Raw genomic sequence first — 25,283 nt, 5'->3', positions numbered from 1 at the left:
GTGTGTGGGAAGTGGCTCTGTTGTCTAGTTTATTGGTTGTGGGCTCTAAACCAAGAAATATGTCTGTATCTTCTGTAAACAATAAATATGTCTTTTATTGTTATAATCTGGTATTTTATTGAATGTAGCAGATCAGCAAGCAATCGGCTAGAGACACATCAACAGACATTCAAGACAGAAATAGTTGCTTATGAAGCAATCCAGGGCTCAACTGGTCCAGAGAAAAACATTTTGAACTGTCTGTGTCTTCTTTTTCTAATGACTTAATAGAACTTCGGCAAATTACTATTTTTCTCAAATCAGGATCAATCAACCCGTTCCATTCATACTATACATGCCTAAAAGCTCACCATACAATGACAGATGTACGTCTACTCGTGTATACTAAGATACACCAACATAATAGATACAAGGCCTCCATACATCCACCAATCACCCTGTCTTTACTCTCGGTGACTGTAATACCTGTTGTCATTGATAATCTTTGCTAGGAGGAGGATTTAAGAATAAGTGTTGTAATTCTATCGGCTTGTGGGATGCTATTGTCTGTTGTTTATTGCTTGTGACATCAAAAGAAAGATTTTTATATTTGTTGTAAACAAAAATAGACAATAACGATGTATTGTTTAAGCTCTTTAATTCTACTCTACCAGTAACATGTAATACAGAGAATTTGTGTAACAGGGACACAAAACTGAAAGCTAAGCTGCTGTGGGATGTAACTTTTCCACAAAGTCACCCGGAGTTTAATTTAATACTTTAACCGTTATGTTTGGATTATTTTATAAATGAGACGATACCGGCGTGTGTGTAAAACCTAATAAAATCACGATTTAACTCTCTTGACAGACTGCAGACAGGAAGGGAGGTAGTTGTTCGGTGTAGAGGCAATAGCATCCTGCAGTGGTAATGATCTAATGACATGAAAATGAAATAATCCTCGAATTATGTGGGTCTGTTAGAGTTCGATTATTGTTCACTAAAAATTAAAATTGCAGAGGAAACTTTCAAAGTACATTATATTATTGTATAGCACGACATACAACAATTATGTCTCTGTGTTGATAACAAATGAAACTTGTGAAAACAGGAACTGTAGCCTGGTGTTAGCTGTCTAAGGGTGTTGAGAAGGATGTCTTAGTAGTATTTATCATGAAATACTTTACAACATGACACTAGCTCATAGACATGATGGCAGATTATTAATAAAACATGTGTCTGCCGCTTAAAGAATTGGTGGCGCGGGGGGGGGGGAAACTTTTTGTTGGTTGAATTTTGAAAGAAATTAATATGGCCACATCATGTCATAGCCATAAGCGGTTTTTGGAGGGAGATGTTTTTTGTTTCATGCTGAGGCCACCTAGTGACAGATGTTCTTTTGTTTTCTCCACTGGCTAATCATCTTTAACATCTTTGCTGTCTTTATTGTTTTTGCCATCCTAGTCAACTTAACTTCTTATTTTCTTCTTATCTTCGTGTGATCATGCCGACCTTTGTCTGGTTCTTGTCGTTGCTGCATTTCTTAAACATCATCTCATTCTTCTTCGTGCTTTCCGCTCCGGAGTGTGCGGAGTCTCAACCGTTCTTTTTCCGTCCTCCCTTCATTTCTTCGTTACGTCGCCTTCGTCGTCCGGACCTGCGTCAACGTGTGGTCAACATGGCAGCTGGACTGTGGACCAGCAAAGGGTCCCTGTGCACATATAACAGACAGTGTCAACAGAACACAGTGTACACAGTGTCAACACAGTACACAGTGCTTTACATCTAACGTTAGGCCTGGAGTTCTCAGGGACGAGAACTCTGATGGTACTGCGCAGTGTGTGCTGGTGTATTTTTCATTATCTCCCTTACTAACATCTCTACCGTTTTTTTAAGCGTGTTTTTCTTGCGTGTGTGCGTGTACGCGTATGTGTATTTCTCTACCTTTTTTTTTTTTTTTTACTGTTCCCATTTTTATCTACGTGTGATTAAAATTCTTATGTATACAGTTCATTTCGACTTTGTTGTGCTCTACGTATATCAAACGTTCATGTCCCGCCTCTGGCTGAGCGAGTGGCTGTGTGTTTGTGTCGACTGTGTGAGCGGTTGACAGTGTACATCCGGCGACGCTGGAGTCGATCTGGGACAGCAGGATCTTAAAATCAGGTCTGGTTATTCATGATACAAAGTGAGAAATAGGTTTGTCTAGTAAATGGTCTTAACATTAAAGTCTTTCGTAAAAATATCGAAAAAATTCATGTCAGAAAAGAAGGCAGTGTTGCTGATACCTTTTGTCTACATTACTCTTGGCGACCACTTGCTTCCATCTACGGCGGGAGGGTAGCATTTGAAAATGGCGATATAGTGGGTGAGAAGGGTCTGTGATGATGCTGACCGCTTTTAACCTCACAGACCTGATGTGTAGATCGTCTAAAGGCCTTTGTGGACAACCAATGATCTTACTGGCACTCTTGACCACCCTCGTCAAACAAGCTTTATCTTTGACAGAGAGAACGCCAAACCACATTGACATATTGAATGTTATGATGCTCTCAATTAGGTTGCGATATACGAACTCGAGGACAGGGCTACTGACACCAAAATTCCGCAATTGCCTCAGCAGGAACAGGCGCTGGTGTGCTAACCTGGAAACAACACTGATGTTTTCCTGAAAGAACAATTTGTTGTCTAGCACTGTGCCGAGGTACCTAAAACTTTTCACCTGTTGTAATACCTCATTATCAATAATTATGGGGGTGTGAACAGGTTTATATATAGTTTCTTCTTTCAAGGACCACTTCCTTAGTTTTGGAGACATTGAGCACCAGGATGTTTTCTTCAAACCATAAGTGTAATTTCTGTACCTGGAGGAAATAGCTTGCCAGTGACTCCTCATCCTTGAGCCTAGAAACCAATGTCATATCGTCTGCAAACTTAATCAGTGATAGGAAACAATTTGAGAATTCCGTCCTGACTTCACTAGTATAAACAGAGAACAATATCGGGGACAAAACACAACCCTGTGGGCCCCGGTATTTATGATCAGAGTGTTGGAGATTGTGCCTCCCAAGCTGACCCTTTGTGGCCGGTCCCTGAGAAACTCCCTCATCCAGAGCACTAAGGTTGAGTTAACATTGAGTGCTATGAGACGTTGTGAAAGCAAGTGTGGCTGAATGGTATTAAATGCAGATGAAAAGTCCATGAATAGAATACGGGCGTATGTACCAGTGCCATTCAGGTGGCGAAAAACGCTGTCAACCTCTGACAGTTCATTCAGGGGAGACAATTTCACAATAATTGTATAATAAACTGAGGAGTTACTGCCCCTGACTTTCTATGCCCGAACTTTATTTCCCAGGAAAGAAAGAAAATGAATAGCACCATCGAGCGAAGAAATTGTATTCTTGTGTTCGCTTCATGCAAAGGCATTTGTTATCACCTGATCCCAGGAAGTCAACCCACAGAGAATGCCAAAAAAAGACCATTGAAGCACCTATAAGCTATAAGCTAGGAAGCGATCAGTGAGCATTAATTATTCATTACTACGATACACCATGGTCACTGTCAAGAGTAATGCATGATTAATAAATGTGTTTTAGTTTTAGTCGATGCATACGGTCAAGCTCCAGTGCCATGAAAGGATTGATGGAAGAGGACATTCCCCACATGTCCTGTACTTCTAGTCTTTTCGACCAAAGCACTTGCCACCACCCGTGCCCGATTGTCCACCATATGAGGTTTGTGAATTGCATTTTCATTGCAGGTGCCGACGCCATGTCTTCCCATGATGAGTTCCCTGTTGGTGTCATCATCTTTCACTTTGGCATTTAGGTCTTCCATAATAATCTCTAAATCTCTTCTTGGTGTGTGGTCAAGCAGAGACTTCAGGGAGCTGTAGAAGTCTTCTTTTTCCTCTTCCTCTGCTGGTGACTTCCTTGTATGTTTAGCCAATCGAGTGTCTGTGAGGTGGCCGAGACGTTAGAGTACACAAAATTATCAACCAATAGATCGCCTGTGGTCTCATCAGACAAGGAAGTGATGTCTTTGGTACTTTATAAATGTCCACAGCGCACCACGTCTGGGTGATTTCGCGAGGAAGCTCTTGGCAAAAGAGGTAAGCGGTAAGTGTTAAGTGTGCATCATCATCATCATCATCATCATCATCATCATCATCATCATCATCATCATCATCATCATCATCATCATCATCATCATCATCATCATCCATTCATCCATTCATCCTTTCATCCATACATCATCAATCCATCACCAATCCATCATCGATCATCATCCATCCCCCATCCATCCTCCATCCACAATCCATCCGTCCATCACCATCATCATCCATCCATTATCCGTCATCCATCCATCCTCCACCATCATCCATCATCCTTCATCATCCATCCTCCATCTCTATCAATCCATCCTCCATCAATCCATCGATCATCAATCATCCATCAATCATCCATCAATCAATCATCATCATCATAAATGGAATTTAACGAGATTTTTTATGCCAACAATATAATTACTTTAAGTGCATTAATTTGTTGCACTATTAGCCAAATTTTCGCATATTTAGAGCACAAAAGTATTTGCTTCACTAGTCTGACATCTTTCCTATGAAATGATAAATAATATGAAACGCACATCAACACAGAGATGTACAATCACTGAAGTGTTCCTATATATGCTTCACCTCAGTCTCTCGCTTTTATATAAAATTCGCTTGTATAGGTAAGGTGGCTTGGATTGTCCTCTATATTTAGTTTTGCTATTTGGTATTTTATTGTGCTCTCAGTATGGTGATTGTTACTTATTCAAGATTGTGTTAGTCCTGTTAAAAAATCGGCACTGACAGCAAAGGTCAATATACAGACTTAATGAAATTTTTGCTGTTGTCACGCGCATCATTACGGCCGAGGTAAGTCGCACTCTGAGATGACCAGTGATTGTAAATGAACGACAATGGAAAGTGAAGCACACTGAACAGATGCTATGTGCAGCCTTGTCATTACACGGAGTTTTCCATAAGCCAGTAAAGTTCTCCATTCAAAAATATCTGACAGTTATTATGACATTTGTATTGAAGACAACCCCGCAATGTTTGGTACACTGGCCCGAGATAGAAATATCGTTCCATTCACACAACTGTTGTGAGAGCAACACACTAACAGTCGTTGTAAGCTGAGCTTCCTGCAGATACCTGATGTCAGTCGTGTCAGACCTGCTAATGTCAGTCATATCAGACTGGCCTGTACAGCTCAGCATCAAATCTTCGAGAAGCAGCTGCAGGGAGGTAATCAGAGTTAACTCAACACTGCCATGTGTACATCTCAAATCTAAATAACGGTTTAAACCATCTCCTTGTCGGACAAACTTGGGGTGGCGGTGGTCGTGGTGTGTGAACTGAAAGCACTAGTGTTGATCTTAGTTTATTCATACAGAATGAGATTTTAAGCAATTAAAAGACTATTCAATCAATACACTTCTCAAGTAATTTAATTAATGAATTAATTGTTACTAACTTTGTTTTTATGGGTAACTTTGTTTTTATCGGCAATGTGAGAATTTTCTAAGCCTTTTAGTCGCGAACTAAAACGTGTAGAGGAAAGAAAAAATAAAGAGTTCAATAAGTAAGCCAACAATAAATTCAGTGCTTTTTTAATGCATTCTTTTTCAACGTGCCTTGAACAAATCTTGGCTCTCAATGGATTGCAACTTTTTTCTGAACTCCTGTAGTATGAATGAGAGCAGCTAACCACTTGTGTTCCTCTGTCGATGTACCTGCCCGCGGAAGCGAAAAAAGAACCCCAACAACTGACACCTAAAGATTTGATACTCGCACAGTTGCATTCTACCAAGCAGCTGTATAAACCACCTTTTCTGTGTTTCTTTATTGTTGTTAGTCTCGCAGACTTTGCTGACATAGCCATTGAAGGTATTCCCTAAACCATAGTGGCTAAACTGAAGTTTTGTACCGACCAGCCTTCTATCAGTTGACTGAAAAAAAGTAGTCTTCAAGAAGCCAAGGAATATTAGTTTGTGATAACCCATAACGAATTCATGCTGACCTCTTGAACTATGGACATTCAACACCAAACTCTTAACATCTGTTGTCCTTTACCAAACAGACTACTTATCGTGTATCCTGTGTCACATTAGTCGTCTAAGTGTTTGCACTTCTGCTGCATCGTCCTGATTCCGGTTGTGTGTGGGCTTGACCTCCCTGACCTCGGTACTTCATCGTCTCTTCAGTACTTCAGCTTGCATACATAGGGAAAATGAGTGTAAAAATATTTAAGCGGGATATAACTGAAGTAGATAGCTCAAAATGGAGAATGTTTTAAATATAGCCCATAAATAAATTTTAGGCAGGAACTGGATAGCAAATTCACTCAGGCCCGGAATACTGAAAGGGAAAGACGAGATTGAATCAGGGATCTTCATGTCACCTATACTTGCAATCGATGTAATGTAGCATGGTAACAGTGGAATTGACCCCTGTGGATTTACCTCGCCTAGACGAGATATCCATTTGTTATTGCCATATCGAAATGTATTCACGTTTACTTACGCGTGTCTCAAAATTTTGTAATACTAATGCCTAAGGGAAAGTTGCATGAATAGAGAAATGTGAGTACAGTGCACAGTCGAGTTACAATTGGGTTTTTGTTGGGATGGGAGGGGGGTCTGGTCCGATTGGAGCCTATGGACATGGAGGAATATTCTCCATGGACTCATTTCTCTGTTCGCCTTGTGATCTGGCACACAAAAGAACTTAAACATTACGACATCCTATAACCACTCACCCTGCAAGAAATCGCTAACCGTCAAGTGAAGCACCATCCGCCCCGTGACGTCACTGCAGCGGTACCTCGACTGACCCCATCATCAGACTCTCGGGGCAATGGCCAAGTCCCTTCGGCATTGTGTGTATCGTCAGTCGCTGTGTTTATCAGAACGAATAAGAGTCTTTCCCGGTGGAAAAGGATTCACAGACTAAAACCTAAATTTTTTAAGTGTTCTTAGTGTTAGTTGGTGAGTTAAGTTTGATTTCCACGGGAAGGACGACAACTATCAGGTAGTTTGAAACTGGGAGTATCTTCATCGAAAACTGATATTTTGAAAAGAGACCTGAGCCTGCTTAAAGAGTGTGTGACTGTGTGAGTGTGCGTATGGACAAAATTTATACCCAAGACCAGAACTTGAAGACTGGTTAAATTTTATATTATGTAACATAATTTTTCGAAACAGATTTCTGTTACTTAAGAGTTACAAGATTTTGGATATTTGAGGTTTATGTTTGTGTCAGAACCCAGTGCCAAGGTGTCTATGTTACAATGTGTTACTGCGCTGCTGCATTGTGAAGTCCTGTAACCACGACAAAGGAAAATAACGCGTTGGCAGCCTCAGACAATCGTTTTGTTTTCTTGTTGACAGAAAGAGCAATTTCCGGTTATGAGTGTGTTGGTCGGACCGTTCGTACCATGACAGTCAGGTCACAATGCGAGAGTCAAACAAGATCGCAGACTGCAAGGTTCACAGAGATATGATAAAATATCGGCGATGTAGGGTCGAGGTCGGTAGCCAAAGGTACCGGTGTGTAGATGATTTCATGGCGAAGAATAGGAACAAGGAGAAACAAGACAATTACATGAATTGAAGCGATGAAGTGATATTGAATTACCCAGGTCAGGCAGGTCGGTCAAGCCCAAACACAACTGGAACTGGGTACACTTAAATTATGACTTTTATTAAGACAGTCACATACTATATTTTGCTGATTTATTAACTCATTTTGTTAGTAGTGGAAGAATGTCTAGAACAAAAGCAAATATTTGTAAAGGCATTTATAGAAATGCAACACTTTATCAGTGTAAGTGTGTGTGTGTGTGTGCTTATATGCGCAAATGAAGAAAATACTTGGGTTTTATTTATTCCTGGATGAGCTAACTGGTGCAGCAAAGTTGAGATTGCTGTGAACGTTTGTCCTTCCTTGGAAAGAATCAAAGTGGTATGGATAGTGCACAGGGCTGTTGAGTATGAGGGCAGTAAACCTGATCTGTCCACCCGACGGCCGTTGAAATTGATTTGTCAAAAACGGTTAGATATTTGGGATTTTCCTGCCACGTGCCATAACCTAGTTAGCATGTGTCTGTTTTATGTTTTACCTTCGAATATCTCCCTTTGCTGTGAAAAAATTGTCATGAAGCTTCTAACAGTTTTTAGTAGTATAAACAAAGTTACCTAACCCTTTTAATAATCTTTTGTCGAGAAAATATGGATTTTTTTTCTAAGAAGTCACTAATAGGACAAGTATAACATTTATTCTTCTAATCCGTTTTAACAAATCACATTTTACTTGATGCTATGTAACATGTATTGACTGATCTTATTTTTAAAAAGCTTATATTCTTTATGTCCTGTTCTTATTTCAGTGATTAAGATGACTATACAGCTTTTCATGTGTTTATTTACAATCTTCATTCAGCACAACGTACAGAAAACACGAGGTAAGATCAGTAGGTGGTCTCACTGAAGGGTAGGAATAGTTTGGTTGAAAATTCACTGGTCAACATTTTTTTATACAAAAGTTATGTTAATGGAATAAAATCAGTAATTTTTTAAGAATTTGTATGTGCTTAACACAAATGCTACAATCAAAATGTAAAATTGGCTCCAGTTTTATTGTTTTGTTTAGTCCTTTTTATTCCTTGTTTACTGGGGATGGACAGCAGCATAACCCACCGCCAATTGTTCCCCTGAGAGAGGTCTTCTTTTTTTCGGTAACTTAACGAGGTGGCCTAATTTCCTTTTTTTTTGGTATGTGCCCTTGTTTCCATATCTTGTGTAGAAGGGGCTGTAAAATTGTTGCTGCTTTTTTTTGGGTATTCCATCTGGGCCTACTGCTTTGTCACTTTTTATGGCTTCCCAATATTCAGCTCTGACATCTTCCTTCTCTTGTTGATCTTGACACTGGTTGAGCTTTTGGTTTCCTGTCTTGATTCTAGTTTTGCTGTAATCTCCAATAGTTATTGTGTTATCACAAAATGCATGCTAATAGTCCGTGTGCGGACGTTTTGCCGACGGACGTTTCGCCGCCGGACGTTTCGGAGCCGGACGTTTTGTCGACTGGACGTTTCACCGCTGGACGTTTCGGAGTCGGACGTTTTGCCGACCGGCGTTTCGCCGCCGGACGTTTCGCCGCATTATGTCAGAGAGAGAGAGAGCTTACTTACTTCTCAAAGAATGAAAGTAACTACTAGATTGCACAATAATTCTTTATTTCAAACAAATTTTACACACAGACTTCACAGACAGTTCACTTTGATTGTCACAGATTATGCGCAACAGCTTTGAGAAAAAACATTGATACAATGGCGAGAGAAATGTGTGAGCTAACGGTTCACATGAGGAGGGATAGTGAGAGAGAGTTCACTGATACAATGGCGAGAGAAATGTGTGAGCTAAGGGGCGTCACACACTTGACTTCGGCTAAAGGTCCCGCGTGAAATGCCGAAATGAAGTGCCCCGCGCCCAAACGTCCGGCGGCGAAACGCCGGTCGGCAAAAGGTCCGAATCCTAAACGTCCAGCGGCGAAACGTCCAGTCGACAAAACGTCCGGCTCCAAAACGTCCGGCGGCGAAACGTCCGTCGGCGAAAAGTCCGTGTACCCTAATAGTCACTGACCTCTGGTTAACACCTGTAAACAATCAAGTCATAGACTATGTTTTAGATTTCGTTACCTGGTTCTTGTACAGCTGTTTGGTAGTATGTCTATACTACCTTTTCTAGTGGACTATTCTTCCTAGTATCATTTCTCCATTGTTAAGAAATCTGGATAAAACGTTGGCCATGTTCATCACTAACAACAGTTGTCAGGAAAGAAATCCAGATGGGAAAAAAACAAGTTAATATTTAGAGACATAATGCATCCGAATTTCCGCTACTGTATCAGCATGTCTCTTACTAGTTTCTTGTAGTTTTCTGTCCTAACATTCCAAAGAACGTTTGCAGACACTAGGCGAAAAGCATTCCATGTTTGTTTCTTATTCGTATTGATACATATTCATTACCCTGCAGCAAGTTGTTTAACCTGCCATCTTTGAAGAACTCTGGAATCTGAAAACCTTCAAAAAACTCTCTCTTTAATCTTTGCCTCGCTGAACTAAGGGAATTTTTCCTGCAGGTATCAGAAAGCTGTCGGAGTTCAGTACTTGGCTTTCACAAAGTTCTTCGTCAAACCTAGTTTGATGTGAAGGGGTGGTACTCAAAATTTTGTGATACTCTACCACAGTTTGCTGCTGGATATTCATTTCTCCAACTGCTACATTTTGTTTTGGATTCAATTCTTTCTGCAAGTACTGCAGTTCCCGTGCACAGCTATCCCACTCACTAAAGCATTATCGAGGGCTTCAATTTTTGGAACATATAACAGATATAACATATAACCCCATTTCTGAATAAAAAGATCCAGATGCTGGTGGCGCGTTTTATATGAAGTAATTGTGATATCGTTTTCTAGAAGATTCCATTGTTGAAGTCTTGAACCTAGAGAGTCTGCCTGTTCTTGATAAGTACAAATCACGAACCAGTCGTTTGTTTTTTTCTGTGTTATTATGTGTGAGGTTGAGGATACACCACAGTAAAAATCTGGATACAGCATGCTCACCAGGAGAAGAAAAATGTCGGCTTACCCTTGTCGACATTCCATGAATAAAGAGAATATTCTACCAAAAGTTCTAGAATAATCTCTCACATGTGCAATAGGTCTCAATGCGGACAAAATGTTGGGGTAGACTGTTCTTGACTTTAGTTTGCTTCGTTATACCACCAGAAAGAGGAGGAACCAAGAAGAAACAAATATTTGTGTAGTTGCTTGGCTCTCTAAACACACGAGCACTACAAACGGAGTTGATGGTCTTTTGATAGTCAACCAGTGTATAACCTGTGTTACAGATGTAGCACAACATACATACGGCTCAAGTCATGTCTTGTGGCTAGGCTTGCATCTGACATCTACAACCATAAAGTCTCAAGTAGCACAAGTGTTAATTATGATGAAGTCTTCGATTGTAGTCCTGACCATTGGTGTCCCAACAACTTTGTTTATATTGTAGCCTGTGATGGTGTGTACACCTCACCCAGTGGCTCCATCTCGTCCCCGCTGTACCCCAGTCAGTACCCCGCCTGATGAAGACTGTACCTACATCATCAGCACAACACAGGGCCATCGCATTACCTTGACCTTTGTTACATTTGAAATTGAGGCTGGAACCGATGACTGCGAGTTGGACTTCTTGCAGGTTTGTGAATTTTTCTTTGCTTTTATTTGAAGGTTCGGTTCCTGCATTATAAAATACATCATGAATCATTCTGGTTTAGAAAATTTATAGGGAGTAATTTCATGGGGTGTTTTGGTATTTTGTGAGGGACTAAAAGGAGCCAAAGGTAAAATAGAAGTTTAGTTGGAATTATAAAGAATTAGCGGCAGATAAAAACTAAACTAGAGTGAGTAATGAAAATATCTATCAATCAAAACTTACAAAATGCTGGCCGCGAGAAAAGGCATCTTTTGCATCTCCTTTCCTAACCACATTCGAGAGTCGTTCCCAAAGTTCTCAACCTCACTCAGAAAGAAGAACCATAGCTGAATATTCTTCTTATGGTTACCCTTCTTATAAAACTAGAAGAACTAATACAAACTTCTATTTAAGCTTTTGTGCACATGAGGCACATACAAAAGAGAAGGGTCATAAGAAAAATCTTAAAATGAACAAAACATAGCTCCAAGCAGAGAGAAAGTGTCTGCAAAGAAAGGTATGACACCAAAGGAAAGGCATGAGGACATGGTACAGACACGTACTGAGGACTCCCTTTCTAATGCAACTGTGAAGAAGTGGGCTGCTGAATTCAAGCGAGTCAGGGTCAGTACAAAATATGAACCTTGGTCAGGTCGTCAAAAAATCTCATCCACTGATGATCTAGTTGATGCCATTCACCAGATAGTTTTGAATGACAGACGTCCTATTGTCCAGCAGGTAACTAAGTCCATTACTTCTGGTTCAGTCCACACCACTTTAACTAAGTTTATGGGGATGAGTAAGCCGTCGGAAGGATGAGTCATTAGAATGTTGAGGTCAGAGCAGAAGCTGCAAAGGGTTGACATTTCCAGAACACTTCTATATCACTTTTAGGATCACCCTGAGAATTTCGACCGAAGATCAGTAACTCTTTTAATTGTTTCTAAACTTAAATCCCACCTACCCTTTCGTTAGTTTGGAAACAATGATGAGTAACATGTGCTGTGGAGGAGTTTTGATGGTCCAGCAGGTCACCGTTTTCCCTTATGGGATTGCAACGCCTGAGCATCGCTGAAATGTGCATTGATGTCAATGGAAAGTTTATTATTGAAAAATTGTGAAACAGTCTTGTTTCTGCAAGTCTTCTGGATGAGGCTTACAACTATTTGAACTACCCTCGTGCTCATATTTACAATATGGTCTTCACTTTAGTGACAGGCAGCGACAGCAGACAGAAGAAACTACAATTGACATGAAAATACAGCATAAACATAATTCTAACTAGTAACATAATATATTTATATATTTAGTATTTGATATCTTCGGTACACGGACTTTTCGCCGACGGACGTTTCGGCACGGGGCACTTCATTTCGGCATTTCACGCGGACCTTTAGCCGAAGTCAAGTGTGTGACGCCCCTTAGCTCACACATTTCTCTCGCCATTGTATCAATGTATCAGTGAACTCTCTCTCACTATCCCTCCTCATGTGAACCGTTAGCTCACACATTTCTCTCGCCATTGTATCAATGTTTTTTTCTCAAAGCTGTTGGCATAATCTGTGACAATCAAAGTGAACTGTCTGTGAAGTCTGTGTGTAAAATTTGTTTGAAATAAAGAATTATTGTGTAATCTAGTAGTTACTTTCATTCTTTGAGAAGTAAGTAAGCTCTCTCTCTCTCTGACATAATGCGGCGAAACGTCCGGCGGCGAAAAGCCAGTCGGCAAAACGTCTGACTCCGAAACGTCCGGCGGCGAAACGTCCGCACTCGATATCTTCTGTACAACTAGATGCTTCTAGAAAATTAACGGTTATTTGGTGGGTATGCTGGGTTCTTTCTGATTAGAAAAAAAACACGACCGTTTCTGAACTTTAGCAGTCATTATCATATTTTTGTTTAACTTCAACGACTTTATGTTTACATGCTAAGATCCGGGATGGAAGCTCCAGACACTCACCGTCTATGGGTATCTTCTGTAACACGAGTGTTCCGGACAGAGTGAGGTCCACGTCTAACACCATGTGGATCAGATTCCAGTCTGGCTCACAGTCAGGCACTGGCTTCAATGCAACTTACTCATCAGGTAAACAGCAATTTCTAAATCGCTACAAGTATGTTCCTTTACTTTTTCGTTTCGTCTTCCGCTAATGCGTAAACTTGACCTGAATAAGTCAAGGACATGTCGAGCACACAGCAATTATTAGTCGTCCTAAGGAGCTGTGCCACTTAATAAAAAACAAAAACAAAAGACGTAATCAGGGTCTTTCCGTTTTTGTAGCCAAAATGTGAATACTGCTTTTCCCCTCTTTCTTTCTTTCTAATTTCTTTTGACGAAAAACCTGATCAACTAGTGTCACTCTATTGAAGATACAACAATCACACGGCGATATACTTCTCAAAATATAAAAAAAACTCCACTAATATACTAAGTACTCAAATGACATTTTATGTTATTCACTACAATTCAACTCTCGCCAGGAATGCTATCATTTCGCTCACCACTTTAAAGCTGGGAGTTGGGCTCCTGTGATCTCTCATTCGTCCACACGACATTCACGCTCTCTCAGTCGTGTCTCACTAGTGCATACAGCACATCACCACAGACAACTCCGGGCATTCACGACAACATGTCTGCCTTTCCATTAAAAAGGGCAGAAACAAAAACAACTACCTTTAAAGGAGAAGGAAAAGAAACGGCAATAATAATTTTAACTAAAATATCTTATAACTGACGAATTCTACCCAGAAAAGAGCATCATGATTAAGAATACAGAATAATTATGAATATTATATTATAGTCTACAAGGAGATCAGCCTCTCTGACTGTGTTTACGAGCTCTATACACTCATCTAATTAAAACCCTGGTATTAACGATGAGACAAAACATAAAATGCAAGGCAGATGTCGTGTGAGGTGTTAAAGCACTAAACTCATCAACATCTCCTAGAACACAAAGTCCACATTAGGGGAACCAAAGGCTGTCCACAAGACCATGACGTGGGTACACTCAAGGACAGTTGTTAAAATGAAACATCGTCATTCCCCAAAACAATCGTCTGAAATGCAAGCTTAATCTGTTTACAAAACCCTCAGTTAACACTAACATAACGGGAGATTTTCATACTTGTGAAGCTATTTAAAACTGACTGGTTTGTAAATATTGTACTTCCTTCTACTACGGTCCATAGGGTCTATGTAGACAGCACTGTCACTGAACAAAACAACAAGAAATATCGACAGCCGAAACAATCAAAAGATAATTCGTCTTCCTTGTCCTTCCTTCTGCTACTTTCTACTATTTTTTTTTCACCTCTTCTTCTTTCTGTTATCTCTTTTTTCACCTACCTTTATTCTTTATTATGTTTCTTTGTATTTATATTTTGGTCTTATACTATTTACCTTTAATAGAAAAAGCAAAATCGTCGGTAAGACTTTTAACACGTGCTCGTTATATTAATAATAAACCGCACCCTTGTTTTAGCTAGAATAATGTCAGAAACTTCATCTTGTCCACAGCAATCATTCCACAGAAGTTTCTCCTTGTCACTGACTATCATAACGGCATCCGTCGCATAGACATCGACACGGGAAGTAATGTTACAATACGTCCCAGTGGTCTACAGGACCCATTGGGTATTGACTACGATCCAGTAGACGGTCGTGTCTATTGGTCAAATCAACTGGAGAAGACCATTCGATCCGCTAACCTTGATGGCAGCGATGCTCAGCTGGTTCGCAATTTTAGTCAAGGTAAAGTGCTTACAAACACTGTGGTCATATGTTTTAGACTTGTTACAAGATTGCCTAAATCACTTTAATAATAATAATAATAATAATAATAATAATAATAATAATAATAATAATAATAATAATAATAATAAAAAATCATCATCATCATCATAAATTGATTTTGTATAGCTTTTTTTCTACTAATGATAAGACTTTGTCGGGGACGACACACAAGTCACAGACAACACACTGCGTCCCACACATGTTCTTTCTTACACCAGATTACAAAGACCTGTACGTGGGCTTACAATTCTCTATTATTCGGTAGCTTGTGTTGACTTTAGGGGAGGGCAGCAAATTTCACCGAACTCTTTTCTTGAATCTGAAGAATATCTTAAGTGTTTCCCACATTCTTCACTCTGTAAGTCTTCCGTTCACTTGCAACATTTCTCTAGACACTGTCAGGAGGCTGTTTCTATCTCTTTCATTAGGTCTACCTCTGTTCCATCCCATTGATTATATCTTAAACAATATATTTGCACACTACTTTGCATACACATATATAAAATAAAACCGTTGTATAGAGATTCATAATAGTAAGACATTAATCTAGAGAAGGGGAAATGGGAATGTGTGTCGATGTTGATCTCCCTTTACAGTGTTTCTTTCTGCATAGTGTAGAGTAGGATGAGAGGATGATGACAGATTTTGTGTGCATGTCCATGTACAAGGAATCTTTTCTTTTGTGCCTATGTTGTTTATGTGTTAGTATTTCATGTTTTGTATATATTGTATAGCAAAAAGCAATAAATCTGAAGAAATTACGCCTTACTCAAATCAGTATATGTAAATGACTACAAACCATAAATAGCATCATTGTCATAGCGACTCTCAACATTATCGCAATATTAGTAATTTACACAAAGCCTTTTCTAATATATATTAATTTATATTTAGTTCTAGAAATTTGTGTTGTTTGTTCAGTGATCGAAATTCTCTAAAGGTATGTGAATTAGTGGGATATTATAATAAATACTAGTTTGTTAACTGTCTCTAAGGAGGTCGCCTATTGGGCCTTTCTGTGGACTCTGTGTCGAGGCTACTATTCTACGGCGACGACGGCAACAAGGTCATCGGAATGATATCACTGGACAACAACAGTCATCAGATTGTCATCGATTCGGATATTGGCCAGCCTCTAGACATCGAGCTGGACAAACACAATGGGTGACTATAATAAGACTTGAAAATAGTAATAAAGACGTTGAAATTCTTAAATATTTAGGACCTTGAAAAGAATTGGAAGAAGCTACTAGAAGAGAGTGTTAAGGGAAAGAATATAAATAAATAAAAGTACATGAAAATAAGAAAGAAATATACAAATCTTTGTGTCGCAAATTGAGAGCTTAACTCAAAGACATAGAGTAGCTTTATAAACAGACGAGATATACAATTTGTTTAACTTCTTAGTGTGCTGTACTGGAGTGACCCTGTCAGGAGTAAAATAGAGAGGTGTAACTATAACGGCTCGCACCGTGAGGCAATAATTTCCACATCCTTGTATCTGCTAAATCCAACTGGTCTTGCTTTGGACACAGAAGGTAAGATGTTTAATTTTTCTTGCACTTTTTGTTATTTTTAATGTGAAATACTTGAAATATGTTCTTACTTCTATTTTCTTCTCATTATTTACTTAGTTTTGCTTCCCTGCTTTAAAATCTTTGATTTACTTTCAGAAAGCAGGCTTTATTGTTTTAGCTATGTATTTAATGATTTGTTGTGTATCTCACTTTTCCTTGTTTTGCGGAAATTCATCCGTTATCATACATTTTCGTGACTTTCCATTTCTGATTTCCTTCATTCGTACTTGCGTTTGTGTTCATGCATATGAATGAATATAATTACGAACACGTGGATGGGTGAACGGATGGATCAATGGGTGCGAATGTGAAGGGAGGAGACTTTACTGGGCAGATGCAGGCGCACAGCTGATAGGATGGATGGGTTTGGATGACAGGCGACCTGAAGTTTTATTTCGTCTGAGGGACTCATTCTTTATAGGCCTGGATATCTACCAAAATGAGTTGTTTGTCACGGACTGGGGACCTAAAAAGTAAGTACTATTATCACTTTTCTTTATCTTATAGCAACAAATGTATTTTTACAATGACCAAAATTATCTGCCCCAATCAGAAATTTGAAGGTGCTCTAGTCATAAAAGTAAGTTAGAAATAAAACAAATTTAAGTTTGTTGCAAGGCTCAGCGTTGGAAATATCCCAACAGCAAAAAATAAGAGCAAATGGAAAAGAAAACATTATGAGCATGCGACAAATATATATATAAACAAAAAAACTTACAGCAAGGCTTTTCATGTGCGCACCTATATCATCACACACACACACACCACTGAGATTTCCTCTGAGGTTGAGTATCTGGACTGCAGATGACACAAACGATTTTAGGTACCTATTGCTTTGACATAATTATAGGTATAACATAGGTTTTACTCATTTAACATTGGGATAGAAGAAACAAGATGGAAGAAAGTCTTGTTGTTTAGAGAGCAGGCCTTTGAGCTATATTTTCACTTAGCGTTGAACAGGTTCATATTTTGTTTCTATTTGTGAAGCTATAGACATTTCATAACACCTTATTTAGGAACACAAAAAACTACGAGCAAATCCAAAACATGTTGATAAACAAAAAACGTTATGTGGATTACTAAGTAGATTATACATTTATTTTTAGATAACTAAAGAGAGTTTAGTAATACTCATACTCGCCTTTTGTTGAGTGGGAGCGAAATGCGTTGGACATTTGAAACACATTTTTTGTAGTTTTGTGTCTACGATACTTTGTGTTATATTTTGTATTTCTGTTTGTGTTTCGGTTAACTACTACCAGGGGTCTGTCAAAAACAACACACATCTATCGCATTGGCGAGAACAGCACAATGAGGACCGCAGTACAAGTTAATGGCATAGTAAACGATGTTCGTGTCTATGCCGAAGAAAGTATTAGTAAAGGTGAGTAAACATTCTTCACTGGCCGGAAATTTAAAGCAAGAAGGTGAGTGTAATATAGAAATGCAGAGGAGATTATATTTATCTCTAATGTTTCCTTTATTTGTCTGTGTTTATCTGTTTTGTTTAGGCACACCTCTTTCGCATGTCTTGAGCAGTGATGAGAGGGCCAACTGCTTGACATTCGCCTTTCAGTTGCTTTATTGTCCACTACGGTGTCCCTTCCTCTCCTTAAGGTTTTAGAGGGATTGTCGGGCAACATATGACAACACCAGACCAGTCCACTATCTTTACTGTAGCCAGAAGCGTCTCCAAATGTCCCAGGGTGTCAACCGTGTTCTGTACTAAGTGACTGGTTTTGTGTTCCTTGTAGCAGATTCAGTTTAGTGACACATTAGTACAGCGAGATGTGAACTTAGATAACTTGTACAACATGTGTTTGGCATTACCACCTGATGAATTGGACTTGTCAATGGTCGGAAAATTATATTAACTTGTTCTTGTTAATGCTGGTCTCTATTTCCATATCATGCAATATCAAAAAGAAAAAAAATGAAGAGAAAAAAACCCTTACCTTAACTTCCACTCTACTTGGACTAGAATCCCACCTAAAATGTTCTGATTCCTTTACCTAATCTCTCTCTCTTAGCTTACAGAACAGAGGTGCTTTAAATTTAATTGGCAACAGATTATTTGTGTCAAATGAACTGAAGAACACTTTAATCATGATATCACAGTAGTGACAAAAGACCGAAGTAAATGTCTTCTATCTCCATTTAAACTTAAAATAAATAGGTCTATGAGCTCTCGGCTAAACATGTCATTACTACAACACGATATTGTATCACAGCCCAAGATGACCTCAGTACAACAAACGATTATACGGCTAACATATAAAATCCAACAACAAGAAATGACAAACTATTGTTCTTCACGTTTCTTCTCAATTTAGCTTGTTGTTAATAGCTGTGATTATTGTCACTTGACTAGTCTGCATGATCTTTTTTAGCAGATTGATGACATCTCCATCATTTTCTTTGTTTTCTGATTACACTATACCTGGATGTTTGTGTTTTGTTGTGGATAGTTTATCCTTTGTCCGTCGTATTCACTCCATGTCTCCTTGTTGTAAGCACTGACAGCATGTCGCTTCTTGATCATTATAATGAGCTTAACAAATGACACGTTTATTAGATAAAAGAAAACATAGTAGATATAACATTGCTCAACTAGCGCAACTGTCTTTTCTAGTTGCCAAATGTTACCCCCACCACCTAATCTGTCAAGAAGCCATTTACCTGGAGAGCTCTAATGATAACCTTATGTTGACTCTCTTGTACTCTGTCAAGGTACCTTTATGTATGCTGCAGAAACCCTGGTTTTTAAAGCAAAACATTGACACTGGACCCGTGGGCGATAATGACCCTTAACTCCTGCTACCCTTGTCGAAATCAACTGCAGAAGAATTATACTTACGATAATCAAACGTTGATCAGAGGTTTTACTACATGGCTCACGACTTCATAACATGCTGTTCCCCAAATTCAAAACTCTTGTGGCTCTATAAAACTGCTACTTTAGCCCGAGACATGCAGATATTCAACTTCCGAACAACCCAAACTACGTACTTAGCCAGCAGATAATTAATTAGCGAGTGGCTAAAATCCGACAGCTCAAATTCCAGAGTTTGCTTTATATCACCTATATCTATCGATATCTGCAAAAAATACGCAAATGATTCAGGTTTGTCTGTAAGATCCGGTCTCGAGGTACAAGTAAAGTCGGTGTTAAAGATGATGAAGTCACTTCGACTACTGACCAGCTGCTCTGTCCATTGATGTCGTGCCGAGAGGTGTCCTGCTAGGTCCTCGTTTCTGTATTTTATTTTGCACAGTGCACAGACACATACAATAAGGGATGCCATTGGTCACTCACTCCGCATCCCATCATCAAGCAGCCAACACTGTCAAGAGAAACATCACTCTACTGACCTTCTACCCAGCCTACAATGGGCGTGGTAGACAGGTGACTACATCCTCTCTCAGTCAACCTGGTCTGGGACCCTGAGGTGTCACACTCTTCTGATTGATGCTCTGCCATCCGGCTGGTCTCTCTTGGCGAATCTGTCCACTTAAGGTTGTCTCCCCTAATACCCCTACTTTTCTACCCCACACACCTCGACGCTGGTACATAGTCCTCCCCCCCTTTCTTGTATAATGGGTGTATAGATATAGACGTACTCTGGAAATGGAGTTTAAAAAAAGTATAGAAATAAACTGACGCTCTAAAAAGATGCACATCCACAAGCACACTTGCCCTCTACACATACAGTAAATTATTGGAAAATATGATATCAAAGTACGAAGATTCAAAACTTCACTATCTATATCACAAGTGTTTGTCGTACCATCAGGATTATGAGATCCTTCTGTGTGCGTGGATCTTTGAGTTTTGTATCTCATGACAAAAAGAGGTTTTTCTTCTCTTGTCTTGAAATTTGTCAAGTAAACTCCATGTTTAAATAACTAATATCCTTTATATTTAAACCTTCAGCACTGTTTGTATTTGAAACTGTCAACAAAATATTTACATTTTCAGCATCTACCTCACCAACACCGACAAGCAAAGAAACAATAAAAATGGAAGATACAGGTAGTATTGAATGTTTCAGCTTTTTGTTGCTTCAGTCAATTGTAATTAGGTCCGATGTACTGATATGTCTGGCTCAAAAAATGTCCTTATGGATGTAGTAATGACGATATATACCCAGCAAACACGCAAGATTCCGCCAATCTTGGGACAAGCTTAGGAAAAGTTTGTACCATTGGTTTACTCATTGCCAAGCATTCCCCAAGCAAACGCCAACGTTCACTATGCGAGCATAACGCTATCGTTCATGTCAGCTGCGGTGGCACATTGGCAAAGCTTGGCAAGCCGTTTTCCCGCCAACGATCGCGATACAGGCGGGGTCACCAAGTTTGAGCCAAGCTCGCTGACATAAATGATTTATGACTATCAAGACATGTTTTACAAACCGCGTATTTGTAATTATTTTGTAGATTGTTAAATAACATAATTTATACTTTATGGTTATTACAGTCTCAAAAAGTATAAAGGTAGAGATATTTTATCAAGAACGCTCACTCGCGTAAACCTTCGCACGTGTTCGGGTCTCCGGCATATTTATATATAAAACAGAGCGAAATTGGAGTTACACTCGATCTGATCTTCATTATTTTTCAGAAAAGATCTTCACGCTTCTTCAAAATGTTGTCACGATACAAGTACACAGATTTAAATATTTTATTCATCGACCAGCATCTGAAAATTTAGCAAACTTGACCGATTCTTACTTAAACTGGAGACGCATAAAAAATTGCTGTAGGGACAACCAGTTCGATCTGCCTTACACAAAAGTTAGCGAAATTAGAATCCGAAAAGACATTAACAATCAAAACTAAATTCAAATGAACACAAAAAAAGATCTAAGTAATTCATCTATTGTAAAAAAGTTATGTACATTTTTTTCTAATTTTTCCTCTTGGGTTGACACATACAATTTTATTTACTTTTACGTTCATCAGTACATCTGATTCAATACACCAAACAAATACAAGTATTTTTTTATATTATTCAGTTTATTAAAGCAGAATTTGAGTCTAAAAAAACACAGGTGTGTTTATGTGAATGTGTATGTATGTGTATATTGCTTTCATTTTCATTCATTAAACTCAAATGCATGCAAAGTTTAGTAAATGTCATTTCATTAACAACATTTACTTTTGCCCTGAATTGTGTACTTATCTGTTCCTATCCTAGCATGTTACCATATTTCTATACTACGCAACAGGAAATTGATATGTTTTTGATGCTTAATAATTATTTTAAAGGATTTCTGTTTTTGCATGGTATAAGTCAATGATGCTCATAAATTGTGTAATTTTAACGACAGTGATTTATCTGGAGGAGATAGTAAGTTAAATTTAAATGGATTGAGCATGAGTATCTATAGGCATTGGAAGCGTTTTTCTGCTTAAAGCATATTATTCTTGTTAGCATTAGATATTTTCTATCTGTTCAACAACCACTGTACTGGGTCGGTTCTTATAATATTAAATACACCTAAAAGAAAATACACGATTAATAAAAACAAAAGGTATTGTAAACAAGTTATTTCGGTTGATATAGACCAGTGTCCAATTAAAATTAAATGCCTACAGTATTTTGACTAAAGAAATAAGATTTAGAAAAGACATTTTATTTGCTGAAGTCTTTATAAATTATATATAAATTTTCCTATTTATTTTCTAAGTTTTAATGATCTAAGAAAAGTTTTTTTCTCAATTTAAAAGATGTACCACATTATCCAGCTATTCCAAGATGGAAAGACGTCTGCAGTCATGCCCGATGAATGGCTAATCCCAGAGAGCACCAATAGATATTTAAAAGGACATGTAATTTTTTTTCTCTGTGTGTGTTCATTTTATAACTCCTTGTTTGTTAAACAATTAAAAAATTGCTTCTAATGCACTAATTATAAATTGAATATAGTACATCAAATAATGTTCGAAAGAAATTTAGTATTTGATACTTCCAAAATTAAATAATTAGTACTACTTCAGTTTGTGATTAATTGTGACAGTTCTGTCTCTTGTCATATTTTATGACATTTTCTCAGTGTCATACCTTCTTTTAAAGGCAGAAGAAAAGTGGAACCTAAGCAGCAGCTGCCTATCGGATGCTTCTGACTGTGCTGTGGGATACTTAGAGCATATTTGATTGACAAGGTTTCTGTTTTGTTAACTGAAGTTTTAGTTTCGATGTTTGACGTTTGAATTGTTTATGATTCGTTCTGCCTGCAAATAAAACAGTGGACCAGCTTATTTTATCTCCTTAGTTTACGCATAAACTTGACTTATTTATAGACTTGAAAATTTGTTTTTAAAGGAATTTGGAGCCTTCAAGGCTGTCATTTCTGTTTGTAGACATACAACAGTTTTATGAGAGCTTCCACTCAATTCTCTCCCTTGTATATCAGGAAATCGTTGTACTGAGACGATATGATAACAGTGTAGCATCCCTTGGGTCATCTTCCTAAGTTTGTGAAAGGTGAGAGGCCGCCTAAGCAGGATGCCGTGTTTTGTACAACAGCCAGAAGTGACCACATGGCTAGTGGGTGGACTGGGAGGCTGGTACTATTGGTGGACACAATAGCCAGGAGTGACCACGCCAACTAGGGGTGGACTATAAGGCGAGTACTGTTAGTGGACACAGCAGCTAGCGATGACCACCAGGAGCCAGTGGAAATCCATGAGGTGGTTGCAGGTTCAGTAGCCGGTTGGTGACCACAAGGGTCTGTGTGAGACGCGAGTGGACTTCGTGATTTCTTGGTAGTTTTACAGTTCTTTACGTACACTTGAAAGCCTTGATTGATGGACGACAGGCTGCACATATGTGTATATGTGTGTGTGCGCGCGTGTCTTAGTTTACTCTGTGCTAGCGTTAAAACTTTATTTGCTAAGATATGTTTGTATTAGAGTGCTTCATCGTTGTTGATTTAGTAATGTGTCTGTCGCTTAACACATGGGGGTGAGGGGGGCAACCTTTGGTTGGTCGAATTTTGAAAGGAGAACTTAATAGGGTTACATCAGGTCATAGATATAGGTGGATCTTGGAGTGGGAAGTTTTTTTGTTTCATGCTGAGGTCATCTAGTGACAGATGTTCTTTTGTTTTCTCCACAGGCTTGTCATCTTTAACATCTTTGTCATCTCCATCGTCCGTGCCATCCTTTTCAGCTGAACTTCTGATATTCTTCGTATCTTCGTGTGATCTTGTTGACCTTGTCCTGGTTCTTGTCATCGCTGCATTTCTTAAACGTGATTTTATTCTCTTTCCACCCCTGTGTGTGCGGAGTCTCAACCGTTCTGTTCCGTCCTCCCTTCATTTCTTCGTTCTGTCGCCTTCGTCGTCCGGTACTGCGTCGTGTGGTCAACGTGGCAGCTCGGACTGTGGACCAGCAAAGTGACACTGTGCACATCGGACAGTCAGTGCAGTGGTAGTCAGTGCAAGAGCATCGCATAAGGGACACAGACTGAAGGAGACAGTATCGACAGAGTACACAGTGTCTAAATCTAAGGTCAGGCCTGAAGGTGTCAGGTGCAAGAACTCTGACAGTACTGTGCCACAGTGTGTGCTGGTGTTTTTTTCATCATCTCCCTTACTAACATCACTCATTACCATTATTTTGGCGCGGGGGAGTACCCTGTTTTCTCGCGTGTGTGCGTATACGCACATGTGTATTTCTCTAATCTTTTTTTTTTTTTTACTTTTCTCATTTTTTTTCCACATTTGATTAAAATTCTTATTTGTACCTTTCGTTTCCTCTTTGCTGTGCTCTACGTTCATCAAACGTTCATGTCCCTCCTCTGGCTGAGTGAGTGGCTGTGTGTTTGTGTCGACTGTGTGAGCGGTTGACAGTGTGCATCCGGAGACGCTGGGGTCGATCTCTGACATCAGGAACTTAAAATCAGGTCTGGTTATTCATGATACAAAGTGAGAAATAGGTTTGTTTAGTAAATGGTCTTAACTAAAGTCTTTCGTAAAAATATGGAAAAAATGCATGTCAGAAAAGAGAGAAGTGTTGCTGATACCATTTTTATACATTGCAGTAAATTTTACTTGTGGTAACAGAGAGACAGTCGCTGATTTTGGTCGTTTGCTTGCAGCGACATCTAGCGATGAAAATGTGCGGAAATTTGTCGTTAGTAAATCGTAAACAACGCAGTACTTATCAGCTATCGCTTATTGTCACAAGCTGTCAAAAGTGAGCCGCCGCCCAAAAGTCAACAGGATGGGAAGTAAAGAGATAAAACATGAAGAGGTTTAATAAGCCAGGGATGAACGTTTGACTTCCTGACAGACAGAAATGCATTGAACATCGCGATGTCGTCCACACCCTTTGCACAAACACACACACACTGACTGTAGGAAGTGACATCCGCAACTTTAGTGCCACTAAATATCAAAATGGATAAATATCAAAAATGTTTTAGAAAATGGAAGACTGAACCACTAAAACTTTCACTAAAAGCAAGGAATCACACATCTAGAACTTACTAACTTGACAAAAACAATATTACTGAATGTAAAAGAGACCACAGATAATTAAAAAAAGTCAACTCACAATCTGAATGTACAAACGGAAACCAGCTAGCAATTAAAAATATACACTGAAACAAAA

The 25,283-nt window shown here is 38.9% G+C and overlaps 2 protein-coding genes across 4 annotated transcripts in view; both read left to right on the top strand.

Moving 5' to 3' along the window:
- The window catches only part of LOC112556882 (low-density lipoprotein receptor-related protein 4-like), a 454,098-nt gene that overhangs the window by 191,672 nt on the left and 237,143 nt on the right, over positions 1-25,283 (top strand). The gene's annotated exons all lie outside the window — the stretch shown is intronic.
- Positions 3,902-24,413, top strand: LOC112556898 (low-density lipoprotein receptor-related protein 5-like). 3 transcript variants are annotated; one of them, XM_025226340.1, is made up of 12 exons: positions 3,902-4,093; positions 8,421-8,495; positions 11,103-11,288; positions 13,218-13,371; positions 14,806-15,039; positions 16,077-16,245; positions 16,489-16,619; positions 16,972-17,131; positions 17,924-18,045; positions 20,641-22,514; positions 22,741-22,829; positions 23,194-24,413. In XM_025226340.1, exons 3-10 carry the CDS (start codon positions 11,109-11,111, stop codon positions 20,790-20,792), a joined length of 1,302 nt encoding a protein of 433 aa, XP_025082125.1. In that variant the 5' UTR covers positions 3,902-4,093; positions 8,421-8,495; positions 11,103-11,108; the 3' UTR covers positions 20,793-22,514; positions 22,741-22,829; positions 23,194-24,413. The 3 variants fall into 3 exon arrangements, with proteins under 3 accessions (XP_025082125.1, XP_025082126.1, XP_025082127.1); XM_025226341.1 differs by having other exon boundaries at positions 4,032-4,100; XM_025226342.1 differs by lacking the exon at positions 3,902-4,093 and adding an exon at positions 4,392-8,085.

The sequence above is a fragment of the Pomacea canaliculata genome, linkage group LG2 (assembly GCF_003073045.1).
Source record: "Pomacea canaliculata isolate SZHN2017 linkage group LG2, ASM307304v1, whole genome shotgun sequence".
Classification (NCBI taxonomy): Eukaryota; Metazoa; Mollusca; class Gastropoda; order Architaenioglossa; family Ampullariidae; genus Pomacea; species Pomacea canaliculata.
Note: the sequence above shows the minus strand (reverse complement) of the source record. Positions and strands in the feature narration are given on the sequence as shown.

Excerpts from the sequence above, each read along its gene's own strand:
- LOC112556898 (XM_025226340.1), top strand. The coding sequence starts at position 11,109 with ATGGTGTGTACACCTCACCCAGTGGCTCCATCTCGTCCCCGCTGTACC. Across the intron at positions 16,246-16,488 it reads GAGCTGGACAAACACAATGG|TGTGCTGTACTGGAGTGACC; the intron begins GTGACTATAATA and ends TTAACTTCTTAG. Across the intron at positions 18,046-20,640 it reads CGAAGAAAGTATTAGTAAAG|CATCTACCTCACCAACACCG; the intron begins GTGAGTAAACAT and ends TTACATTTTCAG.